Genomic DNA, 19503 nt, shown 5'->3' with positions numbered 1-19503 from the left:
CCGTCTACAAGGTTAGAAACAGTACTGGACACTGTTTACCGTGACAAAAAAAGAGAAATTGACATTTCTTTCAATTTAGCACGAGGAAACGAAACGTCTATCACCAAACACAGATGCTCGTCGGTCTCAGCCTTCAGGCTGCCCTTGCTACTTTTTCTCGGACCTGTCACCTTGGCCCTGAATTGCGCTTTCCTTTCAGTCACCACTTTCTGTCTCATTCTAGAACTATAATGTGTCTTGAAAGCACGAACCTGAGAACTAAATTTGCAGTTTCGGAGGATCCACGTTCCTCACCCGCCAGAAGGAGGAGTAGAGACTCATGTAGGCGGGGCGCTTTCTACGTGCTGGCCAACCAGAACTTCCCTTTTCTCGAGGCAAAGACCCGACAAATTGAACGTGAGAGAAAAAGCTGACCAGCTCTAAACAATAATCTCCGCCGCGATGGACGCGAGGACGTTACTTTGTCGTTCTTTACTGTTGGCTTCTCTCTTATGTACGATAACACACGAGGCGCAAGGTAAGGGATAGTGACTCCTCTTAGTTTCTACCTTTCTTAAGTTTTACCCGTTCCCTATTTTTTCGGAACTGTCCATAGGGGTGTTCAAATATGGCGCAGGAAGCCTCGCCGAAAAGGGTGTTAAATATGTTTTCCCCTCTTGTCGGTCACGTGTACAACAGTTTGTGAAAGTGTGTTTTCGGACAGAAGGAAGGAGCGAGACGCGCGTGCGGTATGAGCAATACTTCGAAGCTCCTTAGTTAACTAAAACTGCGAACGAGTTTTGTTTTGACACAACTTGTCGTATGCCTGTTTTATAAAGGCACGTGTTGTGTGGTGATGACGGGCATGTCTGTTTTCATGATCGGACTTTAAATACTCTTCCTGTCATAACGTCCTGTGTACGTCTTTCTTTCGTCTTGATATATGCGGCACGACGATCGTGATGTTTTGTATTTTCGGTTCCACGCGAGTGAGATCAAAGGCGTTAGGTCGAGTCTGTAAGCTGTTATTCCGTCAAGTTATGCGAACTGATGTTAACGCGAGTTGTAGAAACAGATCGGACCATTCTGTGCGTTGCAAATACGGCTGTTCTTGTCAAATACCAATGGATGCAACAGATTGTTGACGGAAGCGAGAGGGGTTTTCTCCTTTAATGATCATGTCAACAATCGTTAGGGCATCCGTGATTCACGTGTCGACCACAGAGCTATTTGACACCCTTCAGCAATGTCTTGTGCCCCAATCCAATGGTTGTGTGATCTGACCCAAGATATCATGGCACTGTCACGCATTATTTGGTTTGTTTGCTTAAGTGTGGATGTGTCCCAATGGCATTCCTTTCCGCCAGCAGACGTGTTTAGCATCGCACTGTTATGTAGTTAATAAGCCATACATGCTTTGTTGTTTTTCTGTTGATGTTTGTTACCTGTAGGAGTTCACTGTGATGATCAAAGCCAGATACATGTTATAATCACAGCAGCTCTTTCTTTCCCCGACAGTTTATAACAGCACCATGTGAGATTTCTCTGAAACACACATTTATTGTGGATTATACAGAGAAAAAACGTTGTTTTTGTTCACATAATTGTGGAAAATGTGACCTTGAGTTACTGTTTCTTTCTACGCTTTTGCCAAATTGTTTTAATTTGCTAAGAAATTGTGCGTGGGTGGTTTTTCAAGAAAATGATCAAAATCCAAACATTGCCGTTAAAACAATGCCGTTCCCCACCTGATACCAAAGACAATATTGTGAAAATGTGACTTGCTGTCAGCCAGCAAATAGACTACAAAACAAGAGGACATTTTTTATTGGCCATTTCATGAGTTTACCTACCCATCCAGTCTAGACAGATATAATGGTAAACCCACTGACCTGACCACAGAATCTGGCAAATAAAACATTAAGTACACGCCTCCTGTCCATATAGTCCAAGAGGTGATTGACAGGAGCTAATGATCAGGGTCCTTTTAAATCCAAGTTTAAATTACATTTATAGATTGTGTTCTCTTTTAGTAAGAATCAGATTTATATTACTTTCTACCAGCAGCACAACATGGAGGGTTCTTCTGAACTTTGATGCATCACGTTTTTCTATTAAATTAAGCCCCTCTCCTTGAATTAAGTGTTCTTTCTTGTGCTAAACAGGCATGTTGCACAGTGTAGATTTTAAACCCTGCCCTAAATTAACACTAAAACTAAAAAATTCAACTGCACTTTAAAGATTTTTTTGCCAAATATGGTTTCTGTAATCTTAGCTATTTTTTTGTCTTTACGATTGAGTTATCGGGGAATATGGGCGGGACCTTGATACCACCTCATGCTCACTACTGAGCAGACTCGTGCATTATGTCAGCGGCCATATCTCTGACTTTTTTACTTCACTGGAAGTAAATTGGGACACGTCGTCCATCTTTTACGGTCTACACTATGGGCTAAACATAATAATAACCAGAGATTGATGCATGAATCTTTAACGTTGTCATGATGAGCACATATGAACCTTTGCTAAGAGAGGTCCATAGAGAGGAGGTAGACACAGAAAAATGTATGCCTGTCTGGGCTTATTCTGACATGTGGAAATAGGGATGTGTCAACATGAATGTCTGCAGAGCAGGTTATTGACCAGTGTAGCAAATAAATTGAAATTCACTTCTCGGAAAGCAATTCAGTCAACAGTCCTTCAGCAAATATGACTTGTTAGACTGATTGGAGAAGTAAATACGTGTGTGTTCCAGGCATTTCCTTTTCTATGAGAAAAACAATGTTAATGCACTAAAATTGTGTAAACTGTTCAGACAACTCATGACATTATAGTTTAGGAATGTGGGTGAATTAATGATGACATACTTCTCTGTGTTTCGAAACCATATTCCAGATAGACAGATTTTGTTGAAGTAAAGTTCTGACATTAGTGTGTCTTGAATACATTTGTCATATGGTTAATAACTAAGAGTGTCTGTTTGTTTTGGTAATCCGGATTAAATGGGTGGAGTAGTACTGCTGTCTCGGCTACAGTGTCTTCTTGAGTGTGACTCAAGTCACGCAGTACTGCATTATGTCCAATAAACCTAATATTTGGAGCAGTGTGGGACCTGGTTAGGACACAGGTTGCATGTATCCAAAGTTTTTTTTCCTTACGGTGACAGCTGAAGCTGAATGAGGAAATTAAACAGATTCATGTAGTTTATTAAAAGTTAATAAATTCCGAACATGTCACATGTCCATATTGCACCAAAAGGCTACACTGCTCTCCCTTGGGTCCGCAGCAACACACCCGCCACGCCTGATGTTGATTGGATGAATGGTTCTCGACATCATAACAATGCAAACAGACACCCACAGTGTTGATTACTACCAAAGCTCCAAAAATGGTATTCGGACCAGCCCTAGAAATAAAACACACGTGTGTTCTAGTGTAGCACGCTAGCTCTTAAAGGCAGTGGCGGAGCCATAGTGGGTTCCAAGGTGGCCACCCTGGGTGCCACCCCAAAATTGTATTTGCTACTTATGTTGATTGACATCTGATTTCACCATTCGTTGAACGAAGCTTTTTTTTTACGTTATGCAGCAGTGCTTGCACGTGACGTCACCGCAAACGAAAGTCAATCAAGTCTTTATCTTTACTTTGTTTAGAACTGAAACAAAGTTGTTGTACGATGGATTGTACAGCGCAAAATCTGAGTTTATTTTTAAAGACTGACGAAAGATTGAAAAGAAACACATGGATCGCTGCAATTTGCTAAACAAACGGAATATTAAAACATAAACGGTTGCTTGCTAGCCCTTTCAAGTCAGACTCAGCCAGGTATGTAATTTTGTTGAACTATACCATAATAGTGTTATCAAAAATAATTTCTAACGTTACACTTTTAAATGTTGCATTAATGTAAAGTTTTCCCAGCTTTTTCTATTCTTAGATAAATATAAACAGCGTTTGGAGAGATCACCTATTTCTTTTAACATTCTAAGCAGGTGTACTTCATACAAACTTCTCTGCTAAATGACTTTTCATTGTGTAAGTTAACATTTGCTCCTTTGGCAGATATTAGTTCCCAACATACATTGTTTACATCAGGGTCGGAAAAAAACGAGAACTAGCTGTACAAAACTGCTCTCCAAATTCAAGATAAAAGAGGTAAACTGTTTCTGCCTAAGAACAAACTAGCTACAACAGTCGCAATCTACATTAGATTAGGTGAATGTGGATGACTGCGTTTTTGCTCTGCTACAGCTTTGAGCATTACAGCCAATCAAGTATGAATATACTGGCCAATCAGAGGCGTTTAAGTCACTGTTGAAGAACAGCTGTGCTGAAGTGCACCACGGTCACAAAGTTTATTATTAACAGCAGTGTACAGATACATCTAAGAAAGAGATTCATGAGAGTAAGACTTTATAACCTGGAGCTATTGAGTGTTTAGTGATGTTGGATGTTCTATGTTTTGTTTATATTTCATGTTTGAATAACTGAATTTTATGTTTACTACAGAATCAAAACGGCAATACAATAATTAATGAAATAATATTAATTATTGATAATAAAATAGCAATCATCAAGATTACAACATCAAGGGCATGGATCAGCATCATTGATTTTGTTTTAATCTACGGAATGAGTTAATGTTTTATCAGATAGACTGTATGCTGCTCTGATCTGCATCAGTTTAAAGACTTCTCTGGTGCTGCTTTGTTTCTGTTTAAATTAAACAAGTTATCAGGGTTAATCCATGTTTTCAACATTTTCTTATTTATTTTTTATAATTTATTTAATCTACAGTAAATTATCACTCGTCTCTATTCAGCAATCCTAGGAATTATTTATTTATAATTTGATGCCAGGTCAGGGTTACACACACAATTTCTGTCATGGTATGTGGACCCCCTGAAGTAGCCTTTAGCCACCCCATATATAAAACTTTAGCGCTGCCACTGCTTAAAGGGGCAGCAACATGATTTTTGATGAGTTGTGCAGTGCTTTTCAATAATTCTCTTGTTTTAAGTGATGATAAAAATGAAGTAGATAACAAATAACAGTGCATGTACTATAACAATATAAAAGTTTACTAGTAATGATTTAATAATGTTTTTAATGAACTTTTTGCAGTGTGTTCTGGGACTGTGATGCTGCCTCAGGATGTAGCTAAAATTGAGATCTCAAGAGCAGGAAAATTAAGCACCTGCATTTTGGAATGCAGCCGTTGCGTCTGGCGCGTGCCTATGATGCCTTAAAATTCTGTCTCAATAGGCATCTTATTAAGGAAAAACACAGGTTTATCATACTGTCGTCGAACTCCCTAAGGAATAAACCAAAGAATCATTATTACATTCTCTTTTCAAAGACAGCAGCAGAAGTCCAAGACTGCACTAGTTGTTTATTTACTGTAACTCGGAAGAAAATTGTTAAGCTTGTGGAAAGGCTTCTGGCCATTAATTCTGCAGTGTTTGTCTCTAGGGATATTTTTTTCTTATACAATGCTAGCTCGAGTTTTATCTGCATGATCTTTATGACTACGTTAAATAGGAATCTTGCACCAAAGAACAAAGTATTGGTCTTATCAAGCCACTAGATAAGACCAATACTTTGTTGAGTGTGTATTGGAAGAGGCAGATGTGATTTGTTTAAAGTCAATCTGTAAATGTAGAGTAGGTGCATTTATAGGGCCGATTACACTAAAATCTTAATAACACATGATACAGGCAATGCCTAATGTTTTGTATTGTGCTATGAAAGATTTGGTTTGTTGCCACGCACTCTCTGCAATCCATAATTTTCTGTCCACACCCTGAAATAATGTAAGTGGTTTTCCCTGAGCTACTGCATCTGTAAGGTTTTATTGTGGTCTAGACATCTTGAATTCCCACATTAGCCTGTTCATGCATCTCAATCTTCAACACAAACTCGGCATCATTGTTAGCATTTTTATTTGTTTTGTTTTCCGTGTTTTTGGTACAGAAGGAAACCCTTGACATTGGAAGTTCCAACAGTTGCAAATGCTCATGGTGCCTTATAGTCATTAGTAATAAATGAATCCGCAGAGAACGCTTGCTCTGTTTAACATTAAGCTGCTTTATCATAGTCCAAAATCAATTCATCTGATTTTCTCTCTAAAAATGATTATAAGACTCTTTACCCAGAATCTCCCTCTCTATTTTCTTCTGTTTCAGGATTACTGTGCTTTTGTGAGAGATGTATAAATCAGACATGCAACACAACTGGCCTGTGCTTTGTGTTTGTTACCAATTCTGCTGGACAGATTGTGACACATGGTGGTCAGTGCCTCGAGCAAGACAATCTGTATCCAAGGGAGAGACCCTTCCAGTGCGCCCCCTTCAACAACCGGAAGCATCCGCATTGCTGCAACACCCACATGTGCAACAAGAACCCCAAAGTCGACTTCCCAGGTGAAGCATTTTTGGACCAGATTATAAACTATATGTTTTGTTTTCCAATTACATTCATTATTATTGGCATTCTCATTATGATGTCCGTTGAGTGGGTGTATGCAGGACTGCTGTTGTGCAGTACTGTTTTCATTCATTCTACCCATTTAACATACTGAATACTTAGGAAATATGCATATATTGCATATGTTAATCTGGTATGGGTTTGTATTTGAGATATTCTTGGGTATCTGTGACGAGTGCTTTTGAAATCTTTCCATAGTTCTGATTACTGGTTCAATCACGTATTGTGCAAGGCAGACATCCAAATCCTGTGTTCCCTTGAGCTGTACTCCATATTTATTGAGTCATTTTCTTGGTGACCTTCAGCACAGGCACAAAAAAGTGTCCATGTATTCACGTCTCTTAATTTATATCAAAGGTACGCCGTGTTTTACGGAAGTCCCAAAGCCTTGGAGTGAAGCCTTAAACTTCAAAGATGACACAAAAAAATGATATAATGAATGGTCTGCATCTCATAATGATCGTAGGGACATAGAAGGATGATTTGAAGATTTGTTCTGATTGAGCCAAATGTTCTGGGTAAAATAAATTAATTGAAATTGACTTTGATGCGGTTTGCAGTAATGTATTACTAAAACATAATTGAATCGGATGTCAGTGTCCTTTATCGTATTGCTGTTTGCTTACAACAAATCTCCCAAATGTGAGCTACATTTAATCTAAAAAATGTAAACGGCTTCTCAATTTTGCTCTTTTCTGAGAAGAACCCCTCTAGTTGCCACTTCAGGTACATTTCTGACTTAAAGCCGAAAATCTTAGATGACACGAATAGTAAAGTTCTGCTAAACAGTGAAGGCAAGTTTAATTTATTTATCCATATCTCTTACATTAGAAGAGTGGTTCCCAAGCTGGAGGGTGGGTCCAGTGTATGAAAGTTAACGGCTTAATTCACGTCGCCACGGGTTCTCTTCTTTGCTTAAGAAGATAACATATTTACAAAACGTGCTCTGTTGATCAGTTTGTCCATTTAGGGCTACTGCTGAAACAACATGGTGAATTCCATCTAAGGGAACCCGCAGTGTACGTATATAGAAATAGCTCATTCTAATGTAATCAAAACATAAAGTTTCATTATGTAAGGTCTTTATACAGCTCTGAAGACAAAGTTATGAATATTACATTGCATTTCTATCAATAGACCCTCCAAAAAATTACACACTGGAGCTTTAAAATAATGACTTAGCATAATTGCTAACAGACAGTCATGAGGAACACATATCAGGACACAAGTCCCATGCCATCCATTTTGCACTCACTCTCTTTCAAAATGTCTCTGTTTCTTCTCCATCAATATCTTCAATTGAAACTCACTCAGACTAGAAACTCCTTGACAGGAGAAGGTTATTTTCTCTTTGTTTAGTACATTTGTGTAAAAACCCTCATTAGAAAATCGTCCTTTGCACTTCTCTATCAAAGCTGGTGAATGCATTTTTTCATGTGAATGTCATTTTCTTTATAGCTTTTGGTTTTCTTTGTGTGTTCCAGTGAACCGGACAGAACCGCGTTCTTTGAGTCCGGTGGCCCTGACCGTATTGATAGCTGTGCCCATCTTTGTGTTGATTGTCATGCTGGTTCTGCTTTTGTACATGTGCCGCAATCACTCTATCATCCACCATCGGGTGCCAAGCGCGGAAGACCCCACTATGGACCACCCCTTCCTCGCTGACGGCACCACCATCAAAGACCTAATCTATGACATGACCACCTCTGGATCGGGCTCAGGTAAGAATTACATGTTTTCCAGATTATGTAACTGTTTACCCAATACATCTAGTCATTGGTCCTGTTTGTATCTTGTTGTGAATAAAATTGAAGCCATAATTTACTCACCCTTATGCGGACCATTTGTGATTAGATTTTCATCTGTCAGATGTCAATACCAGCTGTAAAGAGTTTTTATTATACAAAATTTTCCAGCAGACTTTTGACACTCATGCAAAGTTGCTTTATCTTCAAATGACACATTCAACAGTTACGGATGTAAAGAATACGTTTACAACTTTTTACAAGCTTTGCTTTAAGCTAGAATAATTTTTCTTTATTAAAGGGCTTTAGAAACACTGTCATGATAGCATTGTTTTGTCAAAGCCAAGAAATGCATCAGATTGGTCTAACAACAGGTGAAAAAAAAGTTTATTTTCAAAACGCTCTTCGGCCACACTAGAGTATTCCAAACACTGGCCATCCACACTGAAAAGTCTAAAAACGCTGATGTCACTGTATAGTGCATGCGTGAAATGTAAGAAGATTTGGCACTCTGTCACATGAATGAGTCGAATGATGTCTCTGTATTCCTCTTCCACACTACAACACGAATATGGCATTTTCAAATGTATCCACTTTGGAGCGTTTCTAAAAAGCTGTATTCCTTTACAAAAATGCTGTCTCGGTGTGGACGGAAGGACAAAACATAGAGAAAAATAAGCATTTTCACACAAAACACATTAGACTGGTTCACACCGAATTTAGTAAATTGCATATAATGTATGTATCGCGAATAGACTCAAACTCCAGCTATTGCGCCACCCGATTTGAGTCATTCAAGACATGAGTTCGTATCTATTCGCAAAAAGCATTTGATGTGAACGCAGCATTAGGCTGTATCCACACTAATGTGTTTTCATTTGATCTTTTTCAACTCGAGCGAGAAATTCACATGATGAAATCATTGACACCCACTGTTTGACACGTCTGGACCCTGAAAACACTCCCCATCGCCCAAAGTTTGTTGCGTCACACGAAAATAACAAACTACTCCCACAAGTAATAAAGAGCAAGAAACACTGTGCTTCGCGTTTGCTGTAAACACAGCATTATTCCAGATCCGCCCATTATCTAACTACACTTGTCCTCTGTAGGTTTACCATTGCTAGTTCAAAGGACCATTGCCAGGACCATCATTCTGCAGGAGAGCATAGGAAAGGGCCGTTTCGGGGAGGTGTGGAGGGGCCGCTGGCGCGGAGAGGATGTGGCAGTAAAGATCTTCTCCTCCAGAGAGGAGCGCTCTTGGTTCCGTGAAGCAGAGATCTACCAGACTGTCATGCTTCGTCATGAGAACATCCTGGGTTTTATCGCTGCAGACAATAAAGGTCAGAGAGCATTGTCAATACATTTTATTTTATACTATCTTAAATTTGTCCCAGTTTCTCTCTACGTATCCAGTATTGATCTCAATAAAAATCATTCAGCCAGCATTCATCAAAATGCATGACCTTTTTGGCATTGAAGTAGGTGAAAAGCTGGCGGAGGTTTATATTTTAAACTTTTAAGCGAATCCTTGGTTGAAAATAATTTTTGCATTCAATGGGTGTTATTTATTAAAGCAAGAGGCATTCAGTGCATTCTCTCTATGCCTCTCAGATAACGGCACATGGACTCAGCTGTGGCTGGTTTCAGATTACCATGAGCATGGCTCGCTCTTTGACTACCTGAACAGGTACACGGTCACAGTGGAGGGTATGATCAAGCTCTCGCTTTCCACCGCCAGTGGTCTGGCTCATCTGCATATGGAGATTGTGGGTACTCAGGGTAAGTCACAGTATAACATTTTGCCGCAATATTAGAAATACACCCTGCATTTGAATGCAAATCCACAATGCTATAAAATCCCAGCTGGAAATCTAAATAAACAGATGTGGAAAATTAAGAGACCATTTCAAAATGATTTACTATGTATAGTTATGCATTTGGGTAAAATTTCATTTTTGTTTTATTCTGTGAGCTACTGACACTATTTCTCCCAAATTCCCCAAATAAAGATATGGGGCCTGATTTATGAAACGAGCCTACGACCAAAAAACTGGGCGTATGGTCGTTTCCAAGCAGACCGTCGCATTTATCAAAATGGACATGAGCATTTGCTACGATCAAATCTCACGAAAGGTCTCAGTTTGTGTACAAATGTTTTGAGATAGGGTGATGGTCTGGATACGCTTTATCCTTTTGATTAAAAGGAATAATGTCAAATAGAAAGATTCGTTTTTTTCGCTTAGTATAACAAATGTAAAAATAGATTCCGATACGATTTTAATTACATTAATAAAGTATTTTCCTTTCTAGCCTAGTTATATGATAATTTTATTGTTTGAAATGACAAGGTTAATGGGTGTTTTGGTATTGAAAAACTTTCATGATCTTTTGGTCTACTTCTAAGGTAATTTACCTTTATGATACTACAATTAAAAGTAAAACATTTAAAAACCTACAATAATCACTTACAAGCAATAGGTAACTACCTATTTGCAAGATGATATTTTCTTTGTTTTAATTCAAATGCAAATTTGTCAAGCAAAGACACCCATGTTTTTTTATTTGTGCGATGGTCGATGAGGTGGAAGACGCTCACTGGCTTTGTGTGGCAAGTTCCAGGCCGGTTTGTGGGAGCTGAAGACCGCTGGTCCTGCCTCTGACAGTCCTGAAAGAGAAAGAATAAATGAAGCAGACATAAAACTGTGTGTACTTGATTTAAGCAGCCTGAAATGCAAGATTAGCAGCATTCGATTTTAAACCTTTATCCTGCTTAGAAACATGCATCTGTCTCCTCCGCCACAGACCATTTTTCTTCACCTAAATGAAGAAAATCGTATAAAAAACATTTACATATAAACATTATTCTATATATAGAATAATATAAACATGATCTTTAAATTATGTCTACATTCGTTTCAACATTAACAAATTAATACTTAGTGTATACCTAATACTTGGAGGAAAAGTTCCTCTTTTTGGCCGAATTACATTTGTCTAGCGGCGAGGTGAGATTGGCGACATACGAATGTTTTATAAATCGCAGATAAACCCTGTCATAAGACAATTTCTGCGCACGGATCTGCACTTGTTTCTATGATAGATTGATAAATTAGTCATTTTTTCTATTTGCGTTAATTTACAGAAAATTAAAACAGGTAAAAATAACAGAAAATATGCAAAAGAACATTTTTATATTCACTTTTAAGCAATACAACAGTAATATTTATTAACATGTATTTAGGAAAAGTAAACAAAGAAAAAAATGTTTATGTGAAAACCTTGACATTTATCACAGTTTTTATTTGTCTTGTCATGCTGTCAGTCTTTCACATTAGTCTTAGATGACATTCACTCATGAGGTTTGATTTTGATGAAATGTAACAGACACTGGACTGGACTGATCACAATACATCTAGATATGCTGATTAAATGAACATTTGGAAAGATCTCTTAATTTTATCTGTGGCTGTATATTTGGTGTTTATAAATAAATCCAAAATCTCACACTAACTTTACATGTATATTAAAAACTATGTTTTGCCGCTTATCTCTGGTTTAAGATTAAGATACAATTAATCGCTTTGTAAAGTTTACATGCAGTGAAAGATGTTGCCTCTGTGTCTTCAAAGAAATAAGATGTCCGAATGATATGTATTCATGCATTGTCTTCTGTCAGGTAAACCTGCAATTGCCCATCGTGATCTGAAACCCAAAAACATCTTGGTGAAGAAAAATGGAACATCCTGCATCGCTGATCTTGGCCTGGCAGTGCGCCACGACTCTGCTACAGACACCATCGATATCGCGCCCAACCACAGAGTGGGCACCAAAAGGTTTGTCCCTCTGCACCATTAACAATGAAGGATTTTCCAGATTGAGCGTTTGACTGAGATGAACAGTATGCCTGTTAATATTGGTGTTGCGACACTTCCATCGATTTGAAGCTTTCTGTTAGATGAGTGATCAGAATGATGCTGCAGGAGTCAGACGTGAACTAGTGCCATTTCGTGAGATGCCACTTACTGGGTGCTTGTTGTAATTTACATGTGACATGACATAAGCCCTGTCTGATCACTCACCCGTTACAAACATGAGCCAGATGGAAACTAATGTAGACATCAGTGATGATGTGAAATTCAACATGCTTTGTTCAGAAAGCAGGGCTTGCAAAGATAGGATTCGAGTTTTAAAAGATAGTTCACCTCATACAAATACATACACGTATTACAAAAATACAAATAGGGAATGAACAATTATGATTAAATCAACATAAAATAATCTGTAAAGGAGTCACACACCCGACGAGAAGTTCAGAGCTGTGTTGCATCATGTCACCAGAATTATTAAAGTTTTGTGTCCAGTTTTATGGTATTTTATTAATATATTGAATGAACTTTCCTATTTGTATTATTTGATTATTATTAGCAATTTAGCTATGTGCTATTATTATTTTAATATCAGTTTTATGTTGCTATACAAGTAGATTTTTTCCTTTCTTTTAGTTAATTATTTGAATGCCTCAGCTTTAATTATTTGATTTCAGCAAACGGAATTATAGTTTTAGTTTAAGTGAATTATAACTTTCCACAACATTCCAAATACACATTTTGTACATACAGAATGTGTGCGATACCTGCGAGTTGTCTTATGCTGTATTCACACCAAACGCGAACAATCGTGTTCCTCGCTCTTCATTACTGGCGGGAAAAGTTTGTTATTTTCGCCTGAGTGGTGCGAGCTGGCAAATATTTTCACCTTGTGAGGAAGACTAGATTGATGCACGTTCGCAACAACCGCACTGTCCGAATCGTGTTTTTTGCATCGCCTGCTGTGAGTTTGCGTCTATTTACGTCTTTGCATTGACTTTGTATGTAATTAACTCTCCTAAATCACTTAATTCACGTTTGTTGTGATCCAGGGATTTTCCCACCTTTATCTGACAGGTCAGTGGGGGCTTTATGGTTGTGGTAATAAGTGGTATAGTATATGACCTGTCAGCAGTGTGTGCACAGCAGGGTCGCCACTCACAGTGTTGTCACCACAGGAGTGTCACATCTAATCTCCGTTAGGGATTCTCAGTGGTGTACATACTTCTCTCTGTACCTTGGACACAACACACACATACTTTGTTCCCACACCGCTCTTGGCTGGCACGGTGACAGACTGTGACACCCACACACTGACACTCATACACCGCAGTATAGAGAACCGGACTACCCTACTGTGATGCTAACCAAATGTGACTTCTGGATGTCAAAGTGCTTCCCCCCAGCTCTCTGGAGCGAGTTTGGCTTGCTTCATGTTCTCTGTTTACAGAAGCCCAATACACAAGTCAGAAGTCTACATCAGCCACCACTGCAGGTCTCCAAAAGGTCCGGAGACACATAAATGTCTCCGTCAGATAAGTGATGTCATCTCTTGTGTTGACAGGTACATGGCCCCTGAAGTCCTAGATGACTCTATCAACATGAGGCATTTCGAGTCTTTTAAAAGGGCAGACATCTACGCTTTGGGTTTGGTATTCTGGGAGATTGCTCGCAGGTGCTCGATTGGAGGTAAGATGCGAGTAGCCGTCAACGGGTGAATATTGGAAATCTAGTTTCACATCGTTCTGTGTGAACATCCTTGTTGGTCCTGGAACAACATCCCTGATAGCCAATCAGATTAAACTAGAGGAAAATCGCAAATGTACAAAGGGTTAGGATCAGAGCTCAATTTGCAGATCCGGCAAGTAAGTGGGGAACACTTAACAGAACACGTGTCAATATATTGTGTTTTTTATTCACTTGATGCTATTATCTGTAGCGCAGAGTAAACAACACTTCGTCTTACTGGGTGTTTTTAGGCAGCTGAAAATGCCTGCTGCAGGCACAGGGTTCTGTTCCAAGTTGAGCATTTTTCTAATTTTGTCACCTGGTTGAATGCCGGTGCTGAGCGTGGGAAAAACGCAGATCGCTGGCGTGAGCGCTGAAAACCGGTCAGTTGCTCTCGTCTTCAAAAACGGCATTTCCATTGGAAACCGTTGCCTGCAGAAACGCTGCTTACAAAATGATTATTAATACTTTTTTATTAAATCTGTAAACATCATATTACCATTTATTTGCCGCTCTGATTCCAGTGCGCAAAACAATGTAGGGTCACTCTTGCTCAAATCCCAGGTGAATTACCAACGCTATCATCTCTTACATTTGTTTTATTGAAGTAAATACATTGTAATCAGCTAAAGCGCATGCTGGTGCGCACTTGAGTTTGCCTGACAGCTTTTACATTAGTGATTTTTCATGCAAACCGTGGTCCGTTCCGAACTAAACTGCAAGTGTGAAAGGCAGCTAAAAGCCACCTAAGGGGGAGCCTCACCCAAAGAGCAGCCTAGGGGCCCCATACCACCTTAATCCTGCCTTATGACTAAGCATTTAATCATCCGTTAATCGTATTTCATCAGTTGTTCTGCGTCTACGCAGTATAACAACACAAATATCTCTCTCTGAAGTGCCCATCACGACAAGTTCCCTTTAATATATAATGCAAAACATGCGACGGATATATGCAGAATATTTGACAATTAACCATAAATCATCTCAGAGTTTTAAGTTGTTTCTGCCACTATAACCGCTCAAGCGATGGCGCCAGCACCTTAGGCGCACACACAATATTCCAGAATCTTAACTTCGACAGCCTGTTCATTGCTGTTATAACTCTTATACGTTGTTTTTAATGAAATTATGCACGCAACAGGTCAGTACTAACGTTTTCCATTAGCGCTTGAGGAGAGGGATCTGCCAAATGAGCTGCCAGATCCGGCTTGTTCCGGCACAAATTAAGCCCTGGTTAGGGTGTTTTGAAAGGAAAACGTTCCAAGAAATTTTGACCATTTGATAACATGGTCATTATCCCATATTTGCTCATAATACTGCTGCCCCAAAACATAGTGTAGAAATGTAATGTTTTTATGGAAATAACACAGTCTTGTATGTAAAAGCAATGTATGTATAAAATATAAAGTGATGAAATTCTGTGTTCAGGCATCCATGAGGACTACCAGCTCCCTTACTATGACCTCGTCCCATCTGACCCTTCAGTGGAGGACATGAAACGGGTAGTTTGTGACCAAAAACTTCGTGCCAACATTCCTAACAGGTGGCAGAGCTGTGAGGTACAGTATGCACTCCTAGGACATGTCTTTGTTTGCAGATGAGGAAATCTCTCAGAACCGTTCATTTTTCATTGTGTTGATGGCCATTCTATTCCTTCTATACACTTTCTCTCTCATTTCTTTTTTCAGTCGTTCAGCACAAGCTGAAGTGTCATTATTTCCTCCATCCATCTTGATTTGCTTTCACCGCCCTGGAAGGAAAGAATTAGATTACCCAAAATTTGCATTCATAAATAGGCCCTAATCTAACTATGTGTGTGCAGAACATCCACGGCCTGCCAAAGTAAAAGAGACATTTTATGGCATTGATGTTCAATATTAAATGGCTGTTCTCTGATTTTTTTCACCCATTTTAAATGATTCTTTAGGGAAATGGTAGCTAAGAACAATCGTATTAGATGAAGCCTGGGCTGATATGTGCTACCAAAAATCGTCCAATCACAAAACTGTAACCGTCTTTCTCTTTTATTACTTTTCACTTCGCATAACGTTTGTTGCAAATACTGGACAAGACCTCACCGGTTATAAAGTTGGAAGATGGTGTTTCTGGCGGTGTGTTGCGTTTAATAGAATGACTCTGTCTAGACTGTGAGCTCACATGAAAAGAGGTTAAGAAGGTCACAGGCTTTATGCTCTCTATATTAAAGATCCCCAAAAAACATACACATCTGAGCGAACTTCAAGATGCTTGCACAAGCAACTGAATGCCTTTTCATTGATTGCTTTATGTAAGAAGTGGCAAAGTGCATATGTTGGATATAATCACGAATGTACAGTTATCCAAATGCGGCCAGATAAATGAATAGTGTATGACGTGGTACTTCTGTGATGGCATCCGTGTTCCTCTACCCTCAGGCCCTGCGTGTGATGGCGAAGATCATGAGGGAATGCTGGTATGCCAATGGAGCGGCTCGTCTCACCGCACTGCGTGTGAAGAAATCTCTGTCACAGCTCAGCCAACAAGAGGGCATCAAGATATAAAGAAACAGCTTTCATTGTCCATGTGTACTGCCTCTCTTCCCCCTCTACTGATTTAACACAGCATGGAGGGTCACTTCAGGGGATTAGTTTAACGTCGTGAGGGGATTTTGAGGGACCAGTATTGTTTGGTGTCGGGAGGAACTGAGAATTCTACCCAGCTGTCCATGATGAGATGCATCATTCAAGACCACCACGAGGAACCTTTAACACACAATTTCACAAAACCGTGCTCAAAGCTGTACATCCTCTTGGTTGTCAGTCCATCATACTGCTGACCTCACAACTAACCCGAGATGGACATTTGAATATTGATATTTGGATGGGTGGATGGTCATTATTCTGTATATCGCCTGTTGTTTATAGATGTATGACGGAACTTATTTGTATATAGGTGTAGATATTCGTGTCACGTTGTTTTCCATCTCTGTGTTTTTCACAGGATGTGCCATTGCTCTAAACATTTCATCTTTACCATATTTGGTAAAAAGCGTCTTTTGAGTTGAAGTCACTATGCTTATTTACATTTTTGGATTACTTTCTTCACAAGCTATAGTTTATATGAAAACAAAGTTCTGCCGTGAAACGGACTCCAGGGACTTAGGGGGGGTCGTTTGGAAATGCTTTTGTAATGTGGCTGACTGAACTTCATCATGTCAGACAGCAATTAACCATGAAGTAAAGTGAAGGCTGGTGCATTCAAAGACCAGTTTAGTCTATAATGCTGCAAAGACTCACAAAAGGAGATGTGGGTTGACTAGGAAAGCAAAGAAAAGCCAATTTGAATAAAGCCCAAAACGGCAATAGTGCATCTTCAAGTTGAAGCAGGAAGGACGCTATACTGTTCACTTAGTTGCCTATATTTGACAAGTAAACCGATGTAGCCCCATTCAGAGTCAAGTGAAAGATACTGAACTTTTCTTCGAAGTACCTTAAGACGAGGACTATACGGTGTATGTTGAATGCTGTACACGTTTAGTAGTTACTGCTTAATGGATTTTTAAGTTGGCTATTTATGCTGTAAATCCAAATTAATACATGCTGTTTTCAAACGGTCTAGGTCGCTTTTTGTTTGTTTGTTTTAATGTGACATCACACTTGAAGTCAAGTGTAAGTGACCTCAATAACCGCTCCTCATATTTTTGTCATATCTGAGAGTGAATGAATGCACTTTATGTCTTTAATTTACATAACAAGGAAAGTTAAAGGATATTTTAATTACACGTGAGTAATTCATGTTTACTTAAACAGCCAAATATTGTGAGTTGAACAACCGCTACCGTTCTTTGCTATCAGATGTAAGTAACCACAACCTCATCAGCATTTGGGTTTGGTTTATCATTTGGGTATCATTTTGAGAACATAGTATTGCGGGTGTCACAGTGCTGTAGCATCACAGCTCAATGCTGTCACTAAAGCCACATTAGCATTTACTCAATGAATGAACACTCTGGTGAGATGTACAAGGAAAGGGCCGGGCTGGTGAATCCAAAGATACAACAAGGAATACTTCTGCTTTGGTTTCAAACTCTCTGTGCCCTTCAGTGCATGCAATACAAGTGCCTCGGTTTTATATAGATCTTATGTGTTCTATTGGTTTTTCTCAACCTCCAAAATTAAGTTCTGGAATGTTTTCCTCATATTTAAAGGAAGTTTTCGCTACATTGTTCTCTGTTTATTCCAGTCTTGTGACATTGGATCTGTCGTTTAGTTTTTTTTTGTGTGTGTAAAAGTCATTCCATACGCTGAATTAAAGCCTTTTCATATTCAGTGCCTACTCGACAGCTGGTGTACAGTCAATGTCAATCTTTTGGTTTGTTTAACAAAAAACATTTAGAAAAAAATCAATTCAAGTCCAAGCATAATACCTCTCTATTGACCAATGCTTGATCATTTACCTCCGTGTATAGAAAGGTTTTTCATTCCTAGATTGAAATTTTTATTTGTACAAGAAAATGCACTTTTGTTATGGTTGCGTGTCTATTTTATCTGTTTCTGTTGGTGGAAAAGCTGTTTTCAAGGATAACGTTATTGTTTTCTTCTTATTGTTTAAAACGCGTGTCTGTCCTTGTAAATGAGGATTCTTTTCTTTGTCTCTTTGGTTGTTAGCTTCAGCACAGGTCAGAATGAGAAGTGTGTCTGTGACATCAGTGCAGAGTCACACTGACATGAATTACATTTTGTTACTGTATGAAAGTATAGGAACGCTTAAAGAATGGTTTGAAGATATATTTTGTTTGTTTTTGATCGGTTACAAACCTTGTACATTGAACTACATGTTAATAAATATGTACTTTAAATTACCCTTTTGGTGTTGTCTGCACTTTTGTTTATCGTCTCTGTGTTTGTCATGTTGTCTGCAGATCAATAGTTCTCCTTTCCGTTGCAGTATAGCACATCGTAGAGAATTCTGTTTGATGAATTTATGTTTTTCAAGCATTGCAAGTTTTTCAAGCATTGTTTTTCAACAATGTTACCAAAAATTGGATTAGTTTACTTGTAAAGAACACTGTAGAACTGTAGCAGAATGCTGCATATTGAACAACTCTTTAATTTTCTGCTAATGTGATCGTCCTGGTATTTACAGGACTACTCATTTATCTCTACATTCTTGTCTTGAATATCGACAAGTCTCAGGGTCACACAGTGGATTGATAGACCAGCAGCACATTTTCTTTTTCACAAGCTTCCTATATTGACTATTCCTCTATCGTCAATACGAGACATTCCCAAGAAAGTCAAAACCTTCATGTGGAACGGTTGCAAAAAAATGTTGACGCCCAGGCACAAGTGAGTCCTGCTTTCAATGTATTTTTAAACGTGGTGCCTTCAAACAGTAAGAGGAACTTACACTGCAATACACTGTAAACATAGTCGGTTAAGTCTCGCAGTGTGATGCGGCTTTATGTTTCACGATTCAGAATGTTTGTCTTCACCTGCTTAAGCTGGTTTGGAGATTTCCAAGTGAACCGTTTGTGATCTGGTGCATCGTTTCGCATTTTATTATTTTTTTGAACTACACATAATTTATTTCCGTGACAAAAATTCACCGAACACCTTTTATCTAGAAGAAAATATATAGTTCTCAGAGCTCTGATTATATTTTGAGCTGTATGCGTTTTAAAAAGAAACATTTTTGCTCATCCACATTCTGGTCCA

At 38.8% G+C, this 19503-nt stretch overlaps 1 protein-coding gene across 1 annotated transcript; it reads left to right on the top strand.

The window, feature by feature from the left end:
• Positions 1–327: 327 nt before the first annotated feature.
• tgfbr1a (transforming growth factor, beta receptor 1 a) lies at positions 328–18648 on the top strand. The gene is made up of 9 exons (XM_079452955.1): positions 328–517; positions 6165–6401; positions 7950–8186; positions 9323–9553; positions 9825–9992; positions 11890–12046; positions 13644–13768; positions 15236–15366; positions 16222–18648. Exons 1-9 carry the CDS (start codon positions 442–444, stop codon positions 16345–16347), a joined length of 1488 nt encoding a protein of 495 aa, XP_079309081.1. The 5' UTR covers positions 328–441; the 3' UTR covers positions 16348–18648.
• The last annotated feature ends 855 nt before the right edge of the window (positions 18649–19503 follow it).

Source organism: Barbatula barbatula (assembly GCF_947034865.1).
Source record: "Barbatula barbatula genome assembly, chromosome: 3".
NCBI classification, from domain to species: Eukaryota; Metazoa; Chordata; class Actinopteri; order Cypriniformes; family Nemacheilidae; genus Barbatula; species Barbatula barbatula.
The sequence above is the reverse complement of the archived record's forward strand: the minus strand, read 5'-3'. Positions and strand labels throughout refer to the sequence as shown.